The sequence below is a fragment of the Lutzomyia longipalpis genome, chromosome 1 (assembly GCF_024334085.1).
Source record: "Lutzomyia longipalpis isolate SR_M1_2022 chromosome 1, ASM2433408v1".
NCBI classification, from domain to species: domain Eukaryota; kingdom Metazoa; phylum Arthropoda; class Insecta; order Diptera; family Psychodidae; genus Lutzomyia; species Lutzomyia longipalpis.
In genome coordinates this window covers 50,162,310-50,181,692 of record NC_074707.1, presented here as the reverse complement: position 1 = coordinate 50,181,692, position 19,383 = coordinate 50,162,310, and the positions used below count along the sequence as shown (strand labels likewise).

Sequence of the window (19,383 nt, the reverse complement as noted above, 5' to 3'; positions counted from 1 at the left end):
TATCTATCTATAACAAACATCGGAGAAAAAATATCTAATTGACCGATGATTGACAGATGATTGCTCGGAAATTGCGTTATTGACCGATGATTGAGCATAAATTGATAAAAATTTCTAAGAATATTTGATCAGTAGTTGATCAATCCATGATCCATACTGATTGAGTTAAAATTGACTCAATATTGATTGTCAATGTTGTTTGAGCAATAATTGACGATAAATTGACCAACTCATTGATTAAAAAATTGAAGAACAATTTTTGATCAATAGTTGAACAGTCCATGATCAATTAGTGTTTGAGTTATAGTTGACTCAATATTGATAGTATTAATATTGATTGATTCATTATTGAGTCAATATAGGTCCGCATAGATGATAAATTATTGAGCAATCGGAATTGACCTGAGATTCAACATCCATTGAGCAGTAATTTATTAATCGATAGACTTTCTCAATTGATTTATCAATTATTGCTCAATCAATGATTAATCAATATTGATTGAGCTTTATTTGACTCAATCATTTGTTTACTGGGAGACGATACCTTAATTCCTAAAATTGATGGAAATTCAAAAGAATAAAGAAAATTCTGAAAAAAAAATCATGGTCCCTAAATATTCAAACAATCTATTGAAAGTTAAATTTAAAAGAAATTTAAATCTCTTCAATTTGAAAAATAATTTATTCATTGAAGCAAATATAATTTCGTATAGGCATTGCCTTAAAAAAAAACCTTAAATGTACTTACAAAAATACCTTCGAGATTATACTCTTTTGGATAAATTGCGCGCGCAGGTAAATTAATTACACCTCTATCTATTGTCGAAAGAAGAAATGGGCTTTTGTGTATTTTGTGTGTTTTATTGGAAAAGTGGTTGTCGGTTTTCGAGAAAGTAAATAGATTAGCCGGCAATTTGTTTTCAAAAATTACCCAGTCCAATCGTCTCTTGTTATAGCAAAATTCCATCCATTTATCCACAACAACAGTATCTTGTCTGTGGTTTATTCAATTTCACTTTTTCGTGCATGAACACATTTTTTTTGCGGGCAGCATGTTACATCCCGATGCTGCCGAAATGATCATTGAGCTGTGATCTCCTGCATCCACAGAGAGTGGCTTTCTCGGAAGAAAATGAAAGTGATTAATGCTTTGTGCTGCATGTTTTGGTTTGGCGCGCATTCTGTGGAATTTTCTTGGTGGGATCTGCGATCGGCCATGGGGCCAACACACGATCACCACCGATCAGCACGACCAGCCAGAGATACCAACTCTTGACTATCTTGTCCGCGCGAGAGTGAAAGTAAAATTCTATAGCACGCCAGAGAGCCAGGAAAATAATGTGGGAAGCTCTCTCGGTGTGTGTTTGTGGCCAAATGAAACGAATACATTGCCATGGTCTCATGAGCATAAGACTCGTACATTAAATTAAATTCATAATTCCCCCATCAGTCTTTATCCGGTTGTGTCTCGCGTCGGTGTCTCTCCGCGTCTTCACACACCTCTGAAGAACTCTTTAAAAAAATACTCCAACTCGAATACAATGAAGTTCCTCCTATTCATTTCCATATTGTTCAAAAATTCAGGTTATGTTTTTCCGGACTGTGCCATCACTGCACTTTTCTATGTGACCCCAATGAATATTGGGGAATTTTTCTCGCGATTCTTCTATTTTTATGATTCCCCACAAGTTGATATGGGTCAAAATTGTTCCGCGATAGAGGATCTTTCTACATGAGAGCCGCATGATTTCCTTTTCTTTGCAAAAATAATTTTCTTTTCTCTGTGGATTTAATTGAACGTAATAAAATAATTATTTTTTGACCAGAAGGATAGTTCTAAAAAATCTGAGAATAAAGAAATTTTAATCTTTTAAACGGAAAATTTTTTATTTTGCTTTGAAAAACTAAAAAGAGGATCAAATGATCAAAAGAACGGATTCAATTTAAGTCCAGGAAAGATCAGAAGGGCTTCAAAATAATTTTCCCTTTCTTCTTTGATCAAATTGAATGTCCTCCTCCTGATCAAAACAAAGAAGTTTTCCTGTCACAAACACTCACTTTTCTGACCAAAAATTGGGTTTTTTTCTCAAATAAAAATGAAACAATTTGTTTTAATTCATTTTCACTTTATTTAAAAATTAGGGATTAATTCTTTTTTCATTCAAACTGTCCAAAATCTTGCATAAAATTTTTTCAAAGGACTTGTGGTTTATTTAATCGTCTAATTTTCTCTTTCAATCTATTTCTATTGAGTTAATTTCATTTCTTTTTTTTGGAATTGTTTGTAGGAGAGAGATTTTTGGGGGTGGAAGCTGAAAAATGTTTCTTTTATTTATTTATTTCATAGCACTAAGTTGGCAGTTTATTTTAAGTTTGAAAAAATGTCTGTAAATTCTTTTATTCACCTTCTGTTAAATATTTTTTTCTTTTATTCTTGTCGCAATTGAGGATGTTGTTTTTTTTTCTTTCAGAAAGTTATGTTTTCTTTAAAATATATATATTTTTTTTATTTGGTTGTTCTACTAAAGTTTTTTCCATTGGAATGAGGGACAAATTTCTAATATCACACACAAATACACATTAGAAGGGTTTTTGTGGTTTTTTTCTTTTTATTTTGAAAAGTATAACGAATTTATATTAAAGAAAACTTCTACTTCCTTTGAGATTGGAAATTGAAGTGGCAAAACCTCCAAGGATTCAACATCCTTTCTCCTCTCTTGGATTTTATTAGTTTTTTTTCTCTAAATTCTTTCTACGATAAAATTTTTCCTTCCAAGGAAAATTCTTCTCAAACCTTTTCTTTTTTTTCTCTTTGACGGATTATGGAGAAATATTTAATTTATTTTTCATCTCGGTCGGATACGAATCTTATTGTGCTTCGATTTTTTTATATTTTGCATTATTCTTTTTAAAAAATTTCTTAAGGCATTTTACACAGAGTTTATGATTTAATTTCTAAAAAGGATTTTCTCTCCAAAAATCTTTTAGTTTTCTTTTCTTCTACAAGAAAGATGAAAGTAAAACATTTTCTTCTATCAGTCTTACAATAAAGAAGCAAATACTACGCTTTCACAAAGTTTTTCTTAGTCACAATTCTTTTTTTTTAATTCTTTTATTTAATTAATGCAAAATCCTCTGAATTCTTTTCATTTTTTTTTAAACCTGTATAATATAAAAAATGTCACCAATTTGAGGATTTATATTTTTATTTATTTATTTTGTAGCTCTCTAGAGGTTTTACTTTTTTTTATTTTTTTTTGTTTCGAGAGAAAATTGAATGAGATTCCTAATTTTCAAAGAGGAAGTTTTGCCATTGATTTCTTCTAATTAAAGGATTACTTTTGTGAATGGGAAGAAAAGGAGATTATGCAATTTTACTTATTTTTAAAGGAAAGTGAAAGTTTTTCTTGCTTTCTACATTTTTTATCTTGCTTTTGAGATTGTTTTTTTCTTCAATGAATATGCAGCAAAGTTTTATCCACTATCACAACACAAAATGATTTTTTTTTACATAGATCGACCCTTTGTGTGATCCTTATTTTGGAAATTGTTTAATCTTCGGTAGAGAGGTCCTAAAGAAATGCTGAAAATATTTTTTTGCATCTTCTTCTTTTTAACAAAAATTAATTAAATTAATCCAGAAATTAAAAAAAAATTATAGTTTGTGGAACTTACATAGACTCCTTCTGCTTGATCTTTAACATTTCGCAGATTATTTTCTTTCTTCATTAGGTCTTCATAAGAATCCTTAGGCCGTATTTTTTCCAACACAATGTAGCTTAAGTAGTTCAGGTTAAAATTAAGTTAGTTTAGAAGCATAATAAAAGCAGTATAAGGTAAGATATAAACGGCAATAAATTATCACTTAATTCACTGTTTAGAAAAAAATGGTTTAAATGACTGAAGTAATCAGTAACGATCTCCCACCATTTGAATTCATCAAAATGACTGAAATCCTGTAGAAAAACTCACAAAATAATTCAGTTGAATCACATTGCGCGAGTGCTGTAAAAGTGGAAGATCGTGACTGATTACTTCAGTTATTATTAAAACATTTTTTTCTAAAAAGTAAGTTAGGGCTTGAATTTGTCATGAAATACGGAATAGTCTCGAAATTTTGAAAACTCTACAGGAACAAAATGGCCAAAATGTGAGAATTTCAAACAAATTTTTTGAGCACAAAAAATAATTTTCAAAATTGAAAACACTAAATTCTTATCAATATTTGGCCATTTAACAAGAGTGCAAGCCAATTTTTAATTTTTTGTTTCAAAATTGGCTCTAAAACCGCTCTTGAAAGTCCCCGAGTTTCCTAAATTTCGAGACCATCATTGCTGCTTTTTAAGGTCGAAAATTTGGATTTTTTAAATCATTTCTTAATAATTTTAGTTAAGACTAAAAGTCTTTATAAGAACATTCTCGGATGCTTAAATAGAATTTTGTTGATTAATGTAGCAGTTACCTTAGAATAAGGGAGAAGAATAAGTCCCAAACGTCCCAAAGAATTTTCTCCTTATTTTCAGCACTTCAATTGGACCACTCTGTGCTCAATTTTCAATTTTCTTCCAATAAAAATTTTTCCTGCTTTCTATTCCTTCAAAAAAAATCTTCAAACCACATTTAGAAAATTTTTTCTGATAATTTTCTTTTAAAATTTTAATTTTTTTTGTAAAGAACCAGCTCTACAATTTTAAAAAGAAAAAAAAATAGGCTGCAAAAAAGAAAAAAATTGTGAGAAAATAAAGAAAACAAAGAAGGTTTGATTTGAACAATCCGCGATGAGAAATTTATTTTAAAAATATCTACCTAAAATTACACAAAAAAAATTATTAAAGAGATATTAGAATTATGCAGAGGTCGCGAATTGTATAAAAATGTTTTTTTTTACCTTTTTTTACTTCATAAGTTTTACTTTTTTTCTTCTCTCCTTAAGAATTTAGTTGATTTTCTCTTTAGATTTAATTTCTTCCTTTTTTTTTCTCATGAAATACTTTTATTTATTCTTTTTAATTCAATAATTTTCTTTCTCTTTTTAAAAAGAGAAAAAAAGAAAGAGATTTTTATAATTTTATTAGTTATAATGTAAAAAAAAAATTAGTTGGTGAATAAACAAAAAAAAAAGAATCTTGCGAGTGATACATTTTTTAATTATTGTTTTTTTTTCCTCTTTCTCTCTTTCTTTCATAAAATAACATAAAATATCCTCTCTCATTTACTTTTTTTTTACTTTCTCCTTTATTACTATTTATATCAAATTATCTAGATTTTTTTTATATAAATTAAAAGAACTATAGTTTTTTTTACATATAATTAATATTTTTTCTTTTTATTTTTTCAATATAAATTATAAAGATATTTCTCATTTATTTTTGTTGTAAATGAAACTATTAGAAAAAATGTTTTTTTTTAAGACTTTCCTTTTGCTCCTAAATATTTTTATTGTTGCTTGTTTACACTAAAAAATATTTTTGTTTTTTTTTTTATTTTGATAAGGAAAAAAAGTTGTTTGTAACAAAACAAAAGTATTATGTAAAGTATTTAACTTAAAAAATTGTTTTTTTCTGCTCCTCAATCATCCTAAAGTACATTTTTGTAAAAAAAAAAATGGGTCCAACTGGTTAATTTTTTTTATTTTTTCTGTTTTAGCAAATTCCTTATTATTGAAACTTTGCAAAATGCCCAAGTTTTTATAGCCTTAATTTTTTTTCTTCTTACTAACAATAAATTTTCTATTTTTTCTCTCTCTCTCCAAAAAAAAACAACGAAAAAACTCCAATATTATACAGTTTGTAAAAAAAAATGGGTTGGGGGAAACAAAAAAGAATGGTGGATGATTAAAAAAAAATATTTCCTAAAATTATTTTTGTTTTTTGAATTTAAATTTATATAATAAAAAAAATCTACAGATGAGGAGCATTTGTCGGCGCAAATAAGCAAAATATTTCATTCATCTAATTTTCTCTTTAAAGTCCATTTTTTGTTTGAATTAATTTATGTTTAAAATAAATCCTTTCCTTAATTTTCTTTTTCTCTCTCTCTCTTTTAAGGAAATAATAATAATAATAAAAAAATGGTGTGTCTTGAAATTATTATTATGTTTCTTTTTTTTGCTTTTGCTGATCTCAACGCTTTTTTCCAGTCTCGTGTTATTTTTTTTTAATTTTTCACTTAATCTGCTTCTCAATGTTTTTTCTTCTCTCTCAGCGCGCCTTATTCACTTCCTCACTCTCTCTCTCTCTCTCTCTCTCTCTCTGTGAAGTCCTCCATCGTTGGGGAGGGGGGGCTATTAGCGCCTTCCGTAAGTGGAACCACCGCTGTTATTGCCGAGAGGTGCTGACGGTCTATCACCATCCCCACCGCGTCCCATTGGCATCCTGTCGGAGCGATTGAAGCTACTGCCACGGATACCGCCGTTGCTGCCACCAAGACGATTGCCCCCGGGGCGCCCCATCATCCCACCGCCAGTTCCGCTCGTTGTGCCCCGCAGACCACTCCCCATTCCCCCTGGTCCCCCACTGCCACCCATTCCCGGTCGTGTTCCATTGCCGGACATCCCACCACTTCCGCCGCCGCCCATCATGCGTCTATCGCGATCACCAAGTCCACTACCCGGAAGGTCATTGCGGGGGCGCGTTTTCTTCAGCTCAATGTTTAGCTTCTGCCCGTCCGAATAAATGATGTTCTGTTGTTTGTTTGTTTGTTTGTTTCATTCATTCATTGGCGTTGAAATGGAAAGAGAATTTAAAATATAAAATAAAAAATTATTAAGAAAATTCTAAAAAGAATTTCAAGGTTTTTTTTAAAGGGACTTATTTGGGATTAAACGAGGAATAGGATAATGAAGAACAAAAAGGTTCCTTTTATTAGAAAATCATTTGATAAGTTGATGAAAATGAAATTTAAATCAACAGATTTTAACAAATTTTTCTGCAATTGTAACGTGTCTTTGATAAAATTTGACATTTCTTTACTGACATTTGAAGTTTCTCTTCACGCGTTTGACATTCTTTTTTTCCAATGTTTGAGACTTTATTGTTTCTGATGTTTTTATGCTAATTTTCTTTTAAAATAAAAAATATTTTCTTTTCTTTCCTAACGTTTAAAGTCTCCTGTAAAGTCTTTGATAATTGACGTTTCTTTTGTAAGGTTTTTCATCGTTTTCTAATCATTGTTTAAGTTTACTTTTGTACCGACGAACATTAAGTTTTGAGCACTTAATACTTTTCTTTCCCATATTTAACATTAATTTTCATTAGTTTGACGTTTTTCTTCGAACCTTTTGATATTAAATGTCAAACAATTGTTAGGTATTCTAATATTTAACGTTCCCTTTTTGACGTTTCTTTTCCGCTGTTCGACATTTAATTCCTCACTTTTAACTTCTTTTTTCCCCAATGTTTGAGGTTTCTCTTTTCTTTTCAATCGTTCGAAATTCATTATCTATCGTGTGACAGTTATTTTGATAATAAGTTTGACAGTTTGACGTTTCTTTTGTAAGGTTTACCGTTTACTATCTTCCACAATGTTAGACATTTCTTTTCTAACGATTGACGTTTCTCTTCTTCTTCCTCTTCCTTTTCAAGTTTTTCATGCGGAACGTCATCTCGTCTCGAAATCAACACAACCCACTAACCTTTCCTCTCTTTTTGATGTTTCTTTCCAAACAAATGACATTTATTTTCTATCATTCGATGTTTCCCTTCAAATCGTTTAGATATTTCATTTCAAACAGATAATACTTTTACTGACATTCTACATTCTTTTTAGAAACCTTTTAAATTCAATTTCTTCTTCATTTGACGTTTTTTTTTCTTTACTAACGTTTGACGTTAAAATTTTCATTTTTAAATTTTACTTCATGTAAATTTTTAAGGCATGAAATTAATTTTCTTTTAACGTTTAAAGAAAACTCTAAACTGGTTAATTTCTTTAAACGTGTTTAGACACATAGAGAACCACCCTAATTACGTAATCTATTTACGATTTTCTTTTAAGAATTAATCCGAAAACAAATTAAGAATAATCTCGAAATATTGTTCAAAAATTCGCGGTTTTTTTGAATTCTTATTCTTCACAGTTCTTCCTCAAAAATCCTTCCAAAAGATTTTTATTCTTTAATTTCAAATGCATCCAAAAATCCCTTCTTTTCACCTCTTTGTTCATTAGAAATCCTCCCACAAAAACTTCATAAACAACATTAATAAATCCAATAAAACAAACACAAAAAGCAAAGACAAGGAAAGACTCACATTCTCCGAATGGCACATAGTGGCCGCTTCGGGGTCCGCAAAAGTGATGAATCCATAATTTTGTGGCTGTGTCCGCCCCTGGATCTTCGGTGCATTGGACTTGCTGAGGATTCGCAACTCGATCACGGTGCCATACTTGGAGAAGAGCGGCCTTAAATCATCCTCGGTGGCCTGCAGGGGAATGTTGCCGAGGAAAAGCTGCTGCGTATCCGAATAGACACCCTGATTCGTGTTGCTACTCCGCCTCTCGCGCACTGGACGTGGTGCCATACCCCCAGCTGGGCGTTGTTGCATCCCCGACATACCACCACTACCTGTGATGCCATCCCGATCGCCGGATGTGCGGTAGCTGCTGCCACTGCTGGTACTTTCATTCTTCATTGGCGGCGGTGAGGTGACATAGCGCGGTGCTGCGAGATTAACGAGCCCCGTTGATGACTGAGACATCCCACTGAGGCCCCCATGGGATACCCCGGAACTCGTTTGAGCCATGGCGGAGGCAAAGGAGAGCGCCCCAGAAGGGGCTCCACCGCCACTCTTCACCAAATTCGCATAAGTCGTTTCATTTTGCATCACACGCGGTGCCATGTCATCCTTTGTGCCTGCCTCATCACTGGTTATGTCCTTGGGGGCCTCCTCGGCGGCAGCAGCAGCTGCAGCAGCCACGGCTTTGGCCTTCTCAGCCGCCTCAATGGCGCTCACCTCGGTCACAGTGCCCATTTGCAGCGTAGCGGCGGCGGCGTCTTTTCCGGGAGCTGGTTGGGCAGCCAATGGGAGTGCCGCTTGGGCAGCAGCAGCAGCAATGGTCGGATCGAGCGGTAGGACACCACTTGCTGCATTTGGTGGCACAAGGGCCGTGGCAGCAGCCGTGCTGGGTGAAACCGGAAGAAGTGTAGCCGGTGGCAGGGTCTGCAGCATCTCATCGTGCACAACCCCATTCATCTGCACGGGCTGCGTGATTTGCTGCAATCCCGCAGCTGTTCCCGCACCCTGGGCACCAACGAGGGGATAGTAAATCTGCGCCGGTGCTTGCTGCAGTGTCGTTGCGCCCGTTTGCTGCTCCTCCACAGCCCCACCGCCCCCACTCACATCGGCATCCGCATCATTCTCCGAACGCTCACTATCCGCATCCGCCTCATCGTCGGAATAGACGTCCTGGTAGCGGAAGATGTCATTGTGAACGTAGTACTTCTTGGGCGTCTCCGCGGCCAGGACGAACGTCTGCGTGAAGCGTCGCATGGGTTGACCGTCATTGGACAGCTCACCCGTCACCTGCACAACAACACCATTCCCCAGCGTCGCCTGGCTATCCACCTGACTGATCTTGGCGTGGCAATCGCGGAAGTTGAGCTGCTGGATGCGATTGTGGATTTGCTTCTGCCCAATCACGAGGCTCGCGTCGCGATTATTGGCCTCCAGGCCGCCGTGCACGAAGCTCGATTGGTGATTGTAGAAGCGATGCAGATGATTCGGGGCCTTGTTCAGCAGCGTATAGTACTGCCGCACAAATTCACGTCCAACAGATTGGGGAGATGGAGTCGCGTCCATGACCATTGCCGTTATGTAACTGATGTAATGCTGCAAATATTTATTTTATTTTTTAATTTTTTTTCTTTCATGTTGAAATTTCTTTAACTTCTTTTTTTGGTTATTTTTTTAAGGATTAAATTATAAGACATTTAGCTTTATTGAATTGGTTTTAAGGGATTGGAAAATTGAAAGAAAAAACCTAAACAAATCAAATAAAAAAAAACATTTTGAAGTCCTTAAAATCTCTTCTTAATTCCTGAAAGTCTCACAAATCTTTGTAAGTTTCTCAAATCACACATCGCTTTAAAAAATTGTTTCTTTCATAAAAATTTTGCTTGATTTTTTAGAGTAGAAAAAATCAAAAACAAAATTTTTTAAGAAACTTAGGGAGCAATTTTGGACAAAATAAAATATATTTTGTCTTTTGTGAAGTCTACAAAAGACATTTTATGAAGAGCAATTTTGAATAAAATATCTTTTGGGAGACTTTTGATATATTTTGTCGTCTTTTGTGACGTGTTTTTTCTTTCGAGTGGAGAGTTTCAGATGAAAAAAATAAGAAGAAGATAACATTCCTATTAGGTTATGTTTACGATTGGGGCAATTGAACAATCTGAATTGAATTAATTTTTAGGGAAATTAAGTCAAGCATGCGTGTAGTCTATTTGGTACCCTAAGGATGTTGGGAAGATCAAAAAACCATCTGACTTCTAGCTCATCAGTTCGATTTTCATTACACCAAGAAAATGTTAATGAGTCACTCTGATATGATTCTCTTTTACATGAATTGATTAACTCATATTTTATTGCATTAATTAGCCCTACATATTTCGTTTTTGCACATAAAAACTCGCATCGGGAACATAGGGAAGGGATCTCTGACCCAAAATCCTGATTATATAGGGTTAGAACTTGTCAGCGATCTCCCAAATTTTTGCCAGAAAGACACAGAAATTCTCCATAACATTTTTGCCCAACACCGCTAAAAGGGAAAATGGACACAGCTAAATTGGCTGAATTTCATATCATTCCACAAATTCCCTTTGCACAAAGCTTCACAATTACCCGAAATTGCATTATTATCCATTGCTATTTCGAGAAACATGATAGAAAACTTCTAAAAAATGCAACGCGTAAACACCAATTTGACAAAAGATTTTGATTTTATAAAAGCACCTCGACGAGATGCTTGCAAAACACAAAATATTTCTTGTGTAATGTATAAATTATTTTGTGAAAAATTACAATTCTCCTGTAAAAATCTTTTGTGGAGACGTTCTCACAAGATTGTCAAAAGATTGACACAAAAAATCTTTTGTCTTTTGTCTAAAATTGCATTAAACGTCAAAATTTTTCAGTTTTTCAAAATATTTCACCTATTATTGTACCTAAAATTGCAAAAATTTCTTTTGTGGAGAGATTGACAAAAGTTTTAGAGAAATATTTTGTGCAAAATTACATTTAATGTCAAAATATTTTGTATTTTCAAAATATTTTGTCTTTTATTTTGTCCAAAATTGCTCCCTTAGAAGTTTATTTACATTAATAAAAGACATTTAAGAAATATTAAAACAAACAAAAAATTCATAAGGATTGAAAGAAAATTTGAAAGATTTCTCAATGGATTTATGTGATTTGAAGGACTTATAAGACTTCTAGAACTCATAGGAATTAAGAAGAGATTTTTGGGACTTGAAAATATTCTTTTTTTAATTTAATTTGTTTTAGAAAAGTATTTTTGTTTAAAAAAAAATAAAGAAATAAATTATGAGAAAACTATTAAAAAAAAATTTTTTTAAAAAAAGTCTCAAATATTTAGAGGATTTAAAGGATTAATAAGATTTTATGGATTAATAGGATTTCTGAGATTTATAGGATTTATTAGAATTATGAAGAAGTTTATGAAGAATTTGCGAAACGATTTTACAGATTTTCGGACAAATACTAAAATGATTCGAAAGATTTGCAAAAATCTTAGAAACATTTTTTTTTCAATAAAAAAGTCAATCATAACGCGTCCAGTTATTAGAGTTGGTATACCACAACGCGGATGAGTCTGTCTATGCGTTGTAATTTAATTCGTGAGCAGTATTAGTAGGCAAAGTTGATTTTTTTATGAAATTCATCAATTAGAAAGACAAAAATGGTTATATCTCAAGTTCTACAAGACCTACAAAAATTTCGAGACTAGTTTTGGAGAGGTATTGAAATAAGCTATAATCTGACATATATTTCGATACATTTTAAGGTCACCTCCAGAACAAAAATGGCCGATTTTTTTCTACCAAAACAGTTTTTTGCACTTTGTCTTCAAGGACTGGATCTAGAGGATTCTACTGTTCTAGAAAATTGTAGAGAATTGCAAAATCTTTAATTTGATACCTAGTTGTGCAAAATCGGACAAGTCGTTCAAGAGATATGGTTCTTAGAACTTTTCAAATTCAAGAATTTTACATTCCTTTAGGACAAAAGTGCAAAAAACTGTTTTGGTAGAACTAAAATCCGCCATTTTGTATTCTGGAGGTGACCTTGAAAATTTAAAGGAATTCTTTAACAGATGTTCGGAGATATTGCCCCTTAAAGTTAAGCAATTTTTGTTTTTGTTTTTAGCGCCTCTTGCGGATGTTTTTGAAACTTGAAATGTTCTAAGCAGTTGTAGGGCTTCTCAATACCTTTAATTTGATACCAAGATGGTCAAAATCGGTCAAACCGTTCTCGAGTTTTTTGCTTTAGGCCGCCATATTTGCAAAACGGCTTGACCGATTGTCAAGTATGAATTATCAATGAAAACGTCTCACTGAGCTCTACAACATACTAAAATTTCAGACCTCTAGCTGAAAGGGAAGTGGTTGATGGTAGTTCAAAATGGCGGATGGCGGCCATCTTGGATTTTGAAAATGCGAAAAAATGAAAATTTACACCCACTTTTCTATAGAAAACTTTAAACCGGAAGTCTCTATCTTTTACCGTTTTCGAGCTATAAGGCAAAGTTTGGGCGACCGGCCGGCCGGATCAAAACTTTTCCACCACCATTTTCATAATGTGGGATGTCTAAAACGTGCTCATACCAAGTTTGAGCACGATCTGAGGTGGTCGGCTTTTCCGACGATTACAATACTTGGTATGCCACGATTGTGGTATACTAACTAATTAAGGATCGTCAAATTAGGAACTTTCCATGAGATATTTAAACTCCCTTTATCCTTCTTTAAAACCCCCAAGAAATCCTCAAAATTCATGAAGAAGAACAACTTATCGAAATCCTATTTTTCCTGCCCATTTTCCTTAAGGCAAAAACCCAAAACAAGAGCAAATTAATCCCTTATCCTCCCTCAAAGAGACTTCTGGACATTCCATTTGAGCTATTTCATGACTTTTCATCACAATCTGACCAAAATGCGTCGTTAAAATGAGAGATTAGCAAAGTTCTGGGGACTCCCCGTGGTATTGGGGGAGGGTTGGTGACAAATCACCTGCTTTGTCATTTTAATTGACCAGAATGCAGAGGCGGAGACGCAAATGTAGGTAAATTCCACAGGGCGGGGAGTTCTTAAATCCCTCAATGTTGTGCCCCATAGAGGGATGACCCACCCGCACCACCCTGCTCGTGTGTTTAACAAAATCCTCCACAGGAGCCAATTTGGGGTGCTACGCCTGGCCCACGAGGGAGAAAAAGACGAGAAAACTGAAGGAAGATCGGTGGGGAACAAAGAAGCGTCCGCGAGAAGATAAATTGCGTCGAGAAATCCCCCCCAAAGTAGCCCGATCAATATTGTTTCCCCATTTATTTTTCACGGGGATACTCAACAATTTGCCACGGGGTGCGGCTACGTGATGAGAAACCGCACAGAGGGCCCCATGGGGGCTACATTTGACCCATTGTGGTGCGACCATGAGGGGGGCTGTTGTGGGAAAAGGGCGAGAACGCATGGCATTCGCGGTATCTTCATGGCGTCCGCAAGAAGCCACTGTCAGTGGGACCTTTAGCGGAAGTTTCGTCACTTCAAAAACACACCCCAAAGCCCACCCCCATGCCCACGGACCCCCGCACTAGTTGCACGGGCTTCTGATGACGGTCCGTGGGGTACTTTGGGGCACCACGAAGCGGGGGAGGATGGCAAAAAATGTATTTGAAAATTGTAAGGTTAAATATGGCATCTCCGCGAATTGGAAGCGCTCCTGCCGTCCCTTTGGCACATTCCCCGTGCTTTTTGGGGCACATTGCGCGCCCCCCTGCACCCAATGACACACTCACAACGTAACAATTACCTGCTAATTTTGATTAATTCTAAAATATCACTTATTTGTATTACAACAAATATAATTATTATGAATTTAATTTTATTGGAGAGAAGAAAATGCAGCACTGAGATTGAGTTGTTTGACAGATGTGTGACGTGCGCGTCTTCTTCTTCTTCCCACACACCTCCTTAGATTCTCTCAAAAAAAGTCTCCAAAAATTCTACATAACCTCAAACGTTTTTTTGAATCTCAGAAAATCGCTATTTTTTTAATCTTCTTCTTTGTTGCTTTTAACGTTTTTTAGAAGATTTTTCTATGCGTTAAATATTGAAATGAAATTATTTCTTTGTTAGATTTTTTTTTAAATAATAATCTTCTTACGTGGTTTAAAAAAATTATGAAATTTTGCCCCAAACGCTTCAATTGAACACGAAAGGATTAACATTTTTAATAAACTTTAAGAAATAAGAACATTAACAATAAAAGATCTTAACTCTGAATTTCTTCCTTCTTTGCTCTTTTGAGTCCCTTTTCAGCCCTCCCCCCCCCTATTAATTAAAAGACTTTTAGATCCAATTTGAAATTATCTTTATTTATTTTTTATTATAGGTAATTAATAGAATATTAATTTTTATTTTCTTACACACACAAAATTTCCAATACAGACCCCTTCTTTGTGGAAATGTGAAAAGTGCGTCAGGGAAAAGTTCAGGGAGAATGGGAAGGAGGAGGGTGGAAGGTTTTCTTTTCTTTCTTTTTTTTTAATTTTGTTTGTTGAATTTATTTCTTTTTAAAGAGAAGATTATTTTTTGTGGAACCTTTTGTACCGCCACCGCCTGCTTTGAGATTATTTGTGATCTTCTTCTTCTTCCTTGCGGTAGCCTCCTCATCATCTTCAGCATGTTCACCCTCCTCATCGCCGGTGGAGTACTCCCCCTCCCACATTTCTTCCTCCTCACTGGATTCCCCAATGAGATGATGCCCGAGAATGTGAACGGAACTGCTGCCCTGGATGAGCTTGAATGTGACAGGGGCATCCGGGAATTCTAATTCCATACTCACGGAACGTACTTCGCCGACTTTGAGTACAGCAATGGGGATCTTTACCTCCTCCATGCACGTTGGAGCGGTTACCTGGAGGGGAAAAAGTTTATTTTTATTAATTTCAGGGGGTTTTTGATCATTTCTTCTTCTTTTTCTGCTTAAAGGCTTTCCGGAAAGATTCCTGAGATATTTTTCAAGTAATTCTTAGCCCTTTCAGTACGTTAGAAAGCTTCTAGGATTCCAGCAGGATCTCCCAGAATCCATCTGAACTTTAAGAGAAACTTCTTCTTACCTCAACAACATGATATTCATCTTCTTTAGCAGCTACGTCCAGGAGGACTGACTTGATGAGGAGCTTATTGGGCACCACCATGTCTGCGTCGTCAATGTTGCTGTATGGATCCCATGTGTGTGTGTTCTTCTCGCCAGTTAGCGTAATGCCTACGGGAAAAAGCGAAAGAAAATCCCTGAAAATCCTTCCATAACCTCACAGTCTCCTTCCACCATCTCCTGCCTCACTGAAATCCTCTTTTCCATGACTTTTTACAATTTTCCTCTGGTTCTTTTGCAAAGGTACGCACAAATATTAGAATTCTGGGGAACTTCCAACCCATGGAATGAGATTGGGAAGCAGGAAAACTGAGAAATTGGTCAGGAAAGATTTTTGTTTTCATTCTTTGAAACCCAAACAATGCAGATTTTTGCATGAAAATCACCAATTTAGGACACAAAAGTCACTTGGAACGTTCGGGGGGAACACTTGGGGTCAGGGGGATTTGGTCAGGAGATCAGGGAAGCCTCCACGGGAGGAATTTCCCATGAAATGCATTTCAATGAAGCGCTTGCCGACAAAATTGGACGCCGTTGTTTGTTTAGCGCATCATCTCGGTATTTGTGGGGTTCTCTGGGAAAATAGCCCCACTGGGGGCCAGAGGAAGAATCCAGGATGGGTACTCACCAAAGAAATACTCGTCAGACATGGCGATGGTTGTGAAAAATGTGGATTTCTCAGGGAAATTCACGTGCGCTGCACTCTGTTGAAAAACTTTGTTTGCCGCGACAGATGCAGTGGTGGGGGGAAAAACTTAACGAAATGTTTTTCAATGAATCGAATTATTTTTATTTTTTCATTTTTGTTTTTGTTAGGAATAAATTTCTTAATAAACTGTAAAATACATTTCATCGCAGCCCCATGGGGTCCCCTCCGTATTCTTTACTTCTTGCTCTTGGGGGCTGCCTTGTTGTTTGTGCCGCCATCCTTGGAATTATTTGCCAATTTGGCCTTCTTTGCGGGATTCGGGACTTCCTCCTCTTCTTCGGCGTACTCCTCCATGCCGTCCTCGTCTTCCTCCCCCTGACCCATCTCACTCATAATGTCTGCCTCACTGGCCTCGCGGATCAAATGGTGGCCATGGATGTGCACGGGGCCGGAGCCCTGGATGAGCTTGAATGTGATGGGAGCGTCCGGGAATTCCATCTCCATGCTGACTGATCGTGTCTCGCCAACCTTGAGCACGGCAATGGGGATTTTCACATCTTCCTGGCTCGTGGGGCTTGTCACCTGCACCAAAAACCATAAACAATCAGTTTCACAGAAGGAACTTCCGGACAAAGAGATGACTCACCTCAATAACATTGTATTCACCTTCCTTGGCCTCATAGCCCAGGAGAATCTGCTTAATAATCAACTTATGTGGCATGAGAATCTCCGTATTCTCCTCATTCTTTGGGTATGGGTCCCATGTCTGTGATGGAGCATCTCCCTTGAGGGTGGCGCCTAAAACAATACAAAAAAAAAACAATGACAATCCGGACAAACATAACCTCACAAAGTGAAAGAATCGATTTTTTTGCATTTTTTCACAAAAATTTTCTCCAAAAGTTACATTCTTCACCCCCAGACGACTCCAAAGACTTTTTTTTTCGGAAGTAATTGTAAAAAATTCTCGTGAGAATCTCCAAAATAAGCGAGGAGATGAAAAGTTTGTCTGAGGAAGCCGGCCGGAAGAGATTTCTTATCACTTCATGCAAAATAAATCTCATCTCTGCTAAATAGCAAGTTGATAAGATAGAGGAGATATTAACAGAGATTACTCACCGTAAAAGAACTCGTTGGACATGGCGATGGATGTGAAAAAGTCGGATTTGTAAAAGAGAATAAAATTCGCAAGAAAATCTCCTGGACGACTCAACGAAAGCTTGACGCGCTATTTTTTAACGAAACTTTTGACAAATTGTCTGTGTGTGTATGTGTGCGCCATCTGTGTGAGTGATAGTTCCCGGAAAGAGGAGTTTTTCCATTGTTTATTGATTTTTTATGATAAATTTATTCCAAGAAATTCTCAATGTCAATGTTCTCACAAGAAAGCATCGTATCTTCCATCCGGGATGGCAAGACAAGTTACCTCTTGGAATATATTGAGGAAAATCTCAAAAAGTGAGGTTATACAGCATGGTTTTGTTTGTAAACAAATCCCAATAAAATCATTTTTTTACAGACATTCCCTGACCCACTCCCGGGATGACCCGGATGACCCTCAGTGTGACTTCCTGGAAAGCCTCCAGTATGTCTTGGAGATTTTTATCACATCCACGTCAATTTATTTGGAAGGAAAAGCTGAGAATGGGGAGGATATTGCGGGAAATCTTCTCAAAAGCTGCCTGAAGTTCATGAAAATTAGCTGTGTCCACGGGAAGGCTCTCCAGGGAATGATTGTGAAGCAAACTAGAGCCTTGGAAGCTATGAAATCCATCCTGCAAAGTCATTTGAAGACTCAAGAAAGCGCAACCATTAAGAAATGGACGTGGCATCTCCTGGCTAATGTTCTTGTGGACAATGTGGAAACTCTGAAGATCATGTGGCCGCCCTTTGGGAACTTCCTCCTCAAAGAAGTCCTTGAGGATCATGAAAATTCGGGAACAACAGCTGCCGTCATCTACTACTCCCTTAGACTTGCTCTTCTCAATAATGTCCAGGAAATTCCTACCGTAGAGATGTTTAGACACATTATTGGAGCCCTGGAGAGGAATGTGGAGAGTTCAGGAAGCAACAGGATGGATTTTATTCATCTCTCTTTTGAATTTTTGCTCACGGAATCGGATAAATTTGGAGAAATCTTCTCACAGCTCTGCGGACATGACCGGATCTGGATGATTTACTACATTACTGATCACGTGAAGGATTCCCAGGAAGGGGATATTAGAAAAGACGTCCTTCTGTACCTTCCGCGTGAATTTAACAAGAAATCTGAATGTATTCTCAACAGTAAGAGTCCCAAATACCACGAAGATGATCCGAAGGAAGTTATGGCACTACTCAGATGCTTTGTGGCTGTGACTGGAAGTGAGAAGTACGCCAAAATCTACAGTCAGGAAGGTTCTTTCTTCATCAATGTCTGTGGTAAGTCAAAATATCCTCAAAAAATATTTTTTTTAAAATAATTTTGCTTTTTTTTCTGCAGCCCTTCTTGTAGCTGTTCAGACACTGAGTTCCCAAGGCGATGCACCCTTTGCACCCCTTGGGAAGCTGGAAGACTTCTCAAGCACCTCCGAAGCGGCTCAGGAAGCTGAAAAGGAGATTTTCTTTGAGCTAAAAACCCTCCTGGTGAGATTAATTGCAAATCTCTCCCACAAAAACCGGAAGAATCAAGACTTGGCCAGGGAAATAAAGGCTCTCATAACTATTTGTGGATGCACTACAATGGATGCCAGGAATCCTAGTTAGTCCCAAAAGGAAAACTTCATTTATTTCATCAATCTTAAAGAAAAAAAATGTTTTCCCTGTCTTCCAGTGATGAAGGAATGGGCAATTGTGGCTCTAAAGAACCTCCTGGAGGGTAATGCAGAGAATCAGAATGTCATCCATTCGCTGGTGAATCAGGGACCAGCCGCCAATGAGGTTCTTGCGGAGTTGATGATGGAAAATGGTTCAGTACGAATAAATCGCAATTAGAAGCAATAAAAGCCCCATCAGGAAGGTTGGTTAGTGCTGGAGAGGAAGGAATGCGAGATGGTGAGCAGCTTTTGCGTAATTTTATTATCAGAAGCTCAGTCTTTACAGGAGAAGCCACAAGGGGAGAATATCTGGAAAAATTAAATTAAATTTCGTCATTTTTCAGTTATTTTTTCAAATAAAATTAATTTAAATGAATATTTGAGAGTTTTTTTTACTGCAAATTAATTGATTAGAACTGTTTTAGTTAGATTACAGATCTGTACCATAATTAATTAAGCAGAAACGTAGTGAATAAAGCCCAAAGAGTCCCCAGATAAATTCCCCTTTTGACATGATCTCATAACTTGATAAATAATCTCCATG

At 36.2% G+C, this 19,383-nt stretch overlaps 4 protein-coding genes across 4 annotated transcripts; 1 reads left to right on the top strand and 3 right to left on the bottom strand.

The window, feature by feature from the left end:
* Positions 1–5,597: 5,597 nt before the first annotated feature.
* On the bottom strand, positions 5,598–14,221 carry LOC129788159 (ras GTPase-activating protein-binding protein 2). The gene is made up of 3 exons (XM_055824205.1): positions 14,049–14,221; positions 8,250–9,827; positions 5,598–6,682 (listed from the first exon to the last, which is right to left on the bottom strand). Exons 2-3 carry the CDS (start codon positions 9,801–9,803, stop codon positions 6,287–6,289), a joined length of 1,950 nt encoding a protein of 649 aa, XP_055680180.1. The 5' UTR covers positions 9,804–9,827; positions 14,049–14,221; the 3' UTR covers positions 5,598–6,286.
* A 371-nt stretch (positions 14,222–14,592) lies between these two features.
* On the bottom strand, positions 14,593–16,140 carry LOC129788157 (nucleoplasmin-like protein). Its single transcript, XM_055824203.1, has 3 exons — positions 16,024–16,140; positions 15,358–15,506; positions 14,593–15,155 (listed from the first exon to the last, which is right to left on the bottom strand). The coding sequence occupies exons 1-3, from the start codon at positions 16,043–16,045 to the stop codon at positions 14,802–14,804; spliced, it is 525 nt and encodes a 174-aa protein (XP_055680178.1). The 5' UTR covers positions 16,046–16,140; the 3' UTR covers positions 14,593–14,801.
* Positions 16,141–16,161: 21 nt separating this feature from the next.
* On the bottom strand, positions 16,162–17,264 carry LOC129788158 (nucleoplasmin-like protein). The gene is made up of 3 exons (XM_055824204.1): positions 17,164–17,264; positions 16,691–16,842; positions 16,162–16,626 (listed from the first exon to the last, which is right to left on the bottom strand). Exons 1-3 carry the CDS (start codon positions 17,183–17,185, stop codon positions 16,279–16,281), a joined length of 522 nt encoding a protein of 173 aa, XP_055680179.1. The 5' UTR covers positions 17,186–17,264; the 3' UTR covers positions 16,162–16,278.
* A 2-nt stretch (positions 17,265–17,266) lies between these two features.
* Positions 17,267–19,215, top strand: LOC129788156 (ataxin-10). The gene is made up of 4 exons (XM_055824202.1): positions 17,267–17,502; positions 17,564–18,465; positions 18,527–18,784; positions 18,857–19,215. The coding sequence occupies exons 1-4, from the start codon at positions 17,411–17,413 to the stop codon at positions 19,015–19,017; spliced, it is 1,413 nt and encodes a 470-aa protein (XP_055680177.1). The 5' UTR covers positions 17,267–17,410; the 3' UTR covers positions 19,018–19,215.
* The last annotated feature ends 168 nt before the right edge of the window (positions 19,216–19,383 follow it).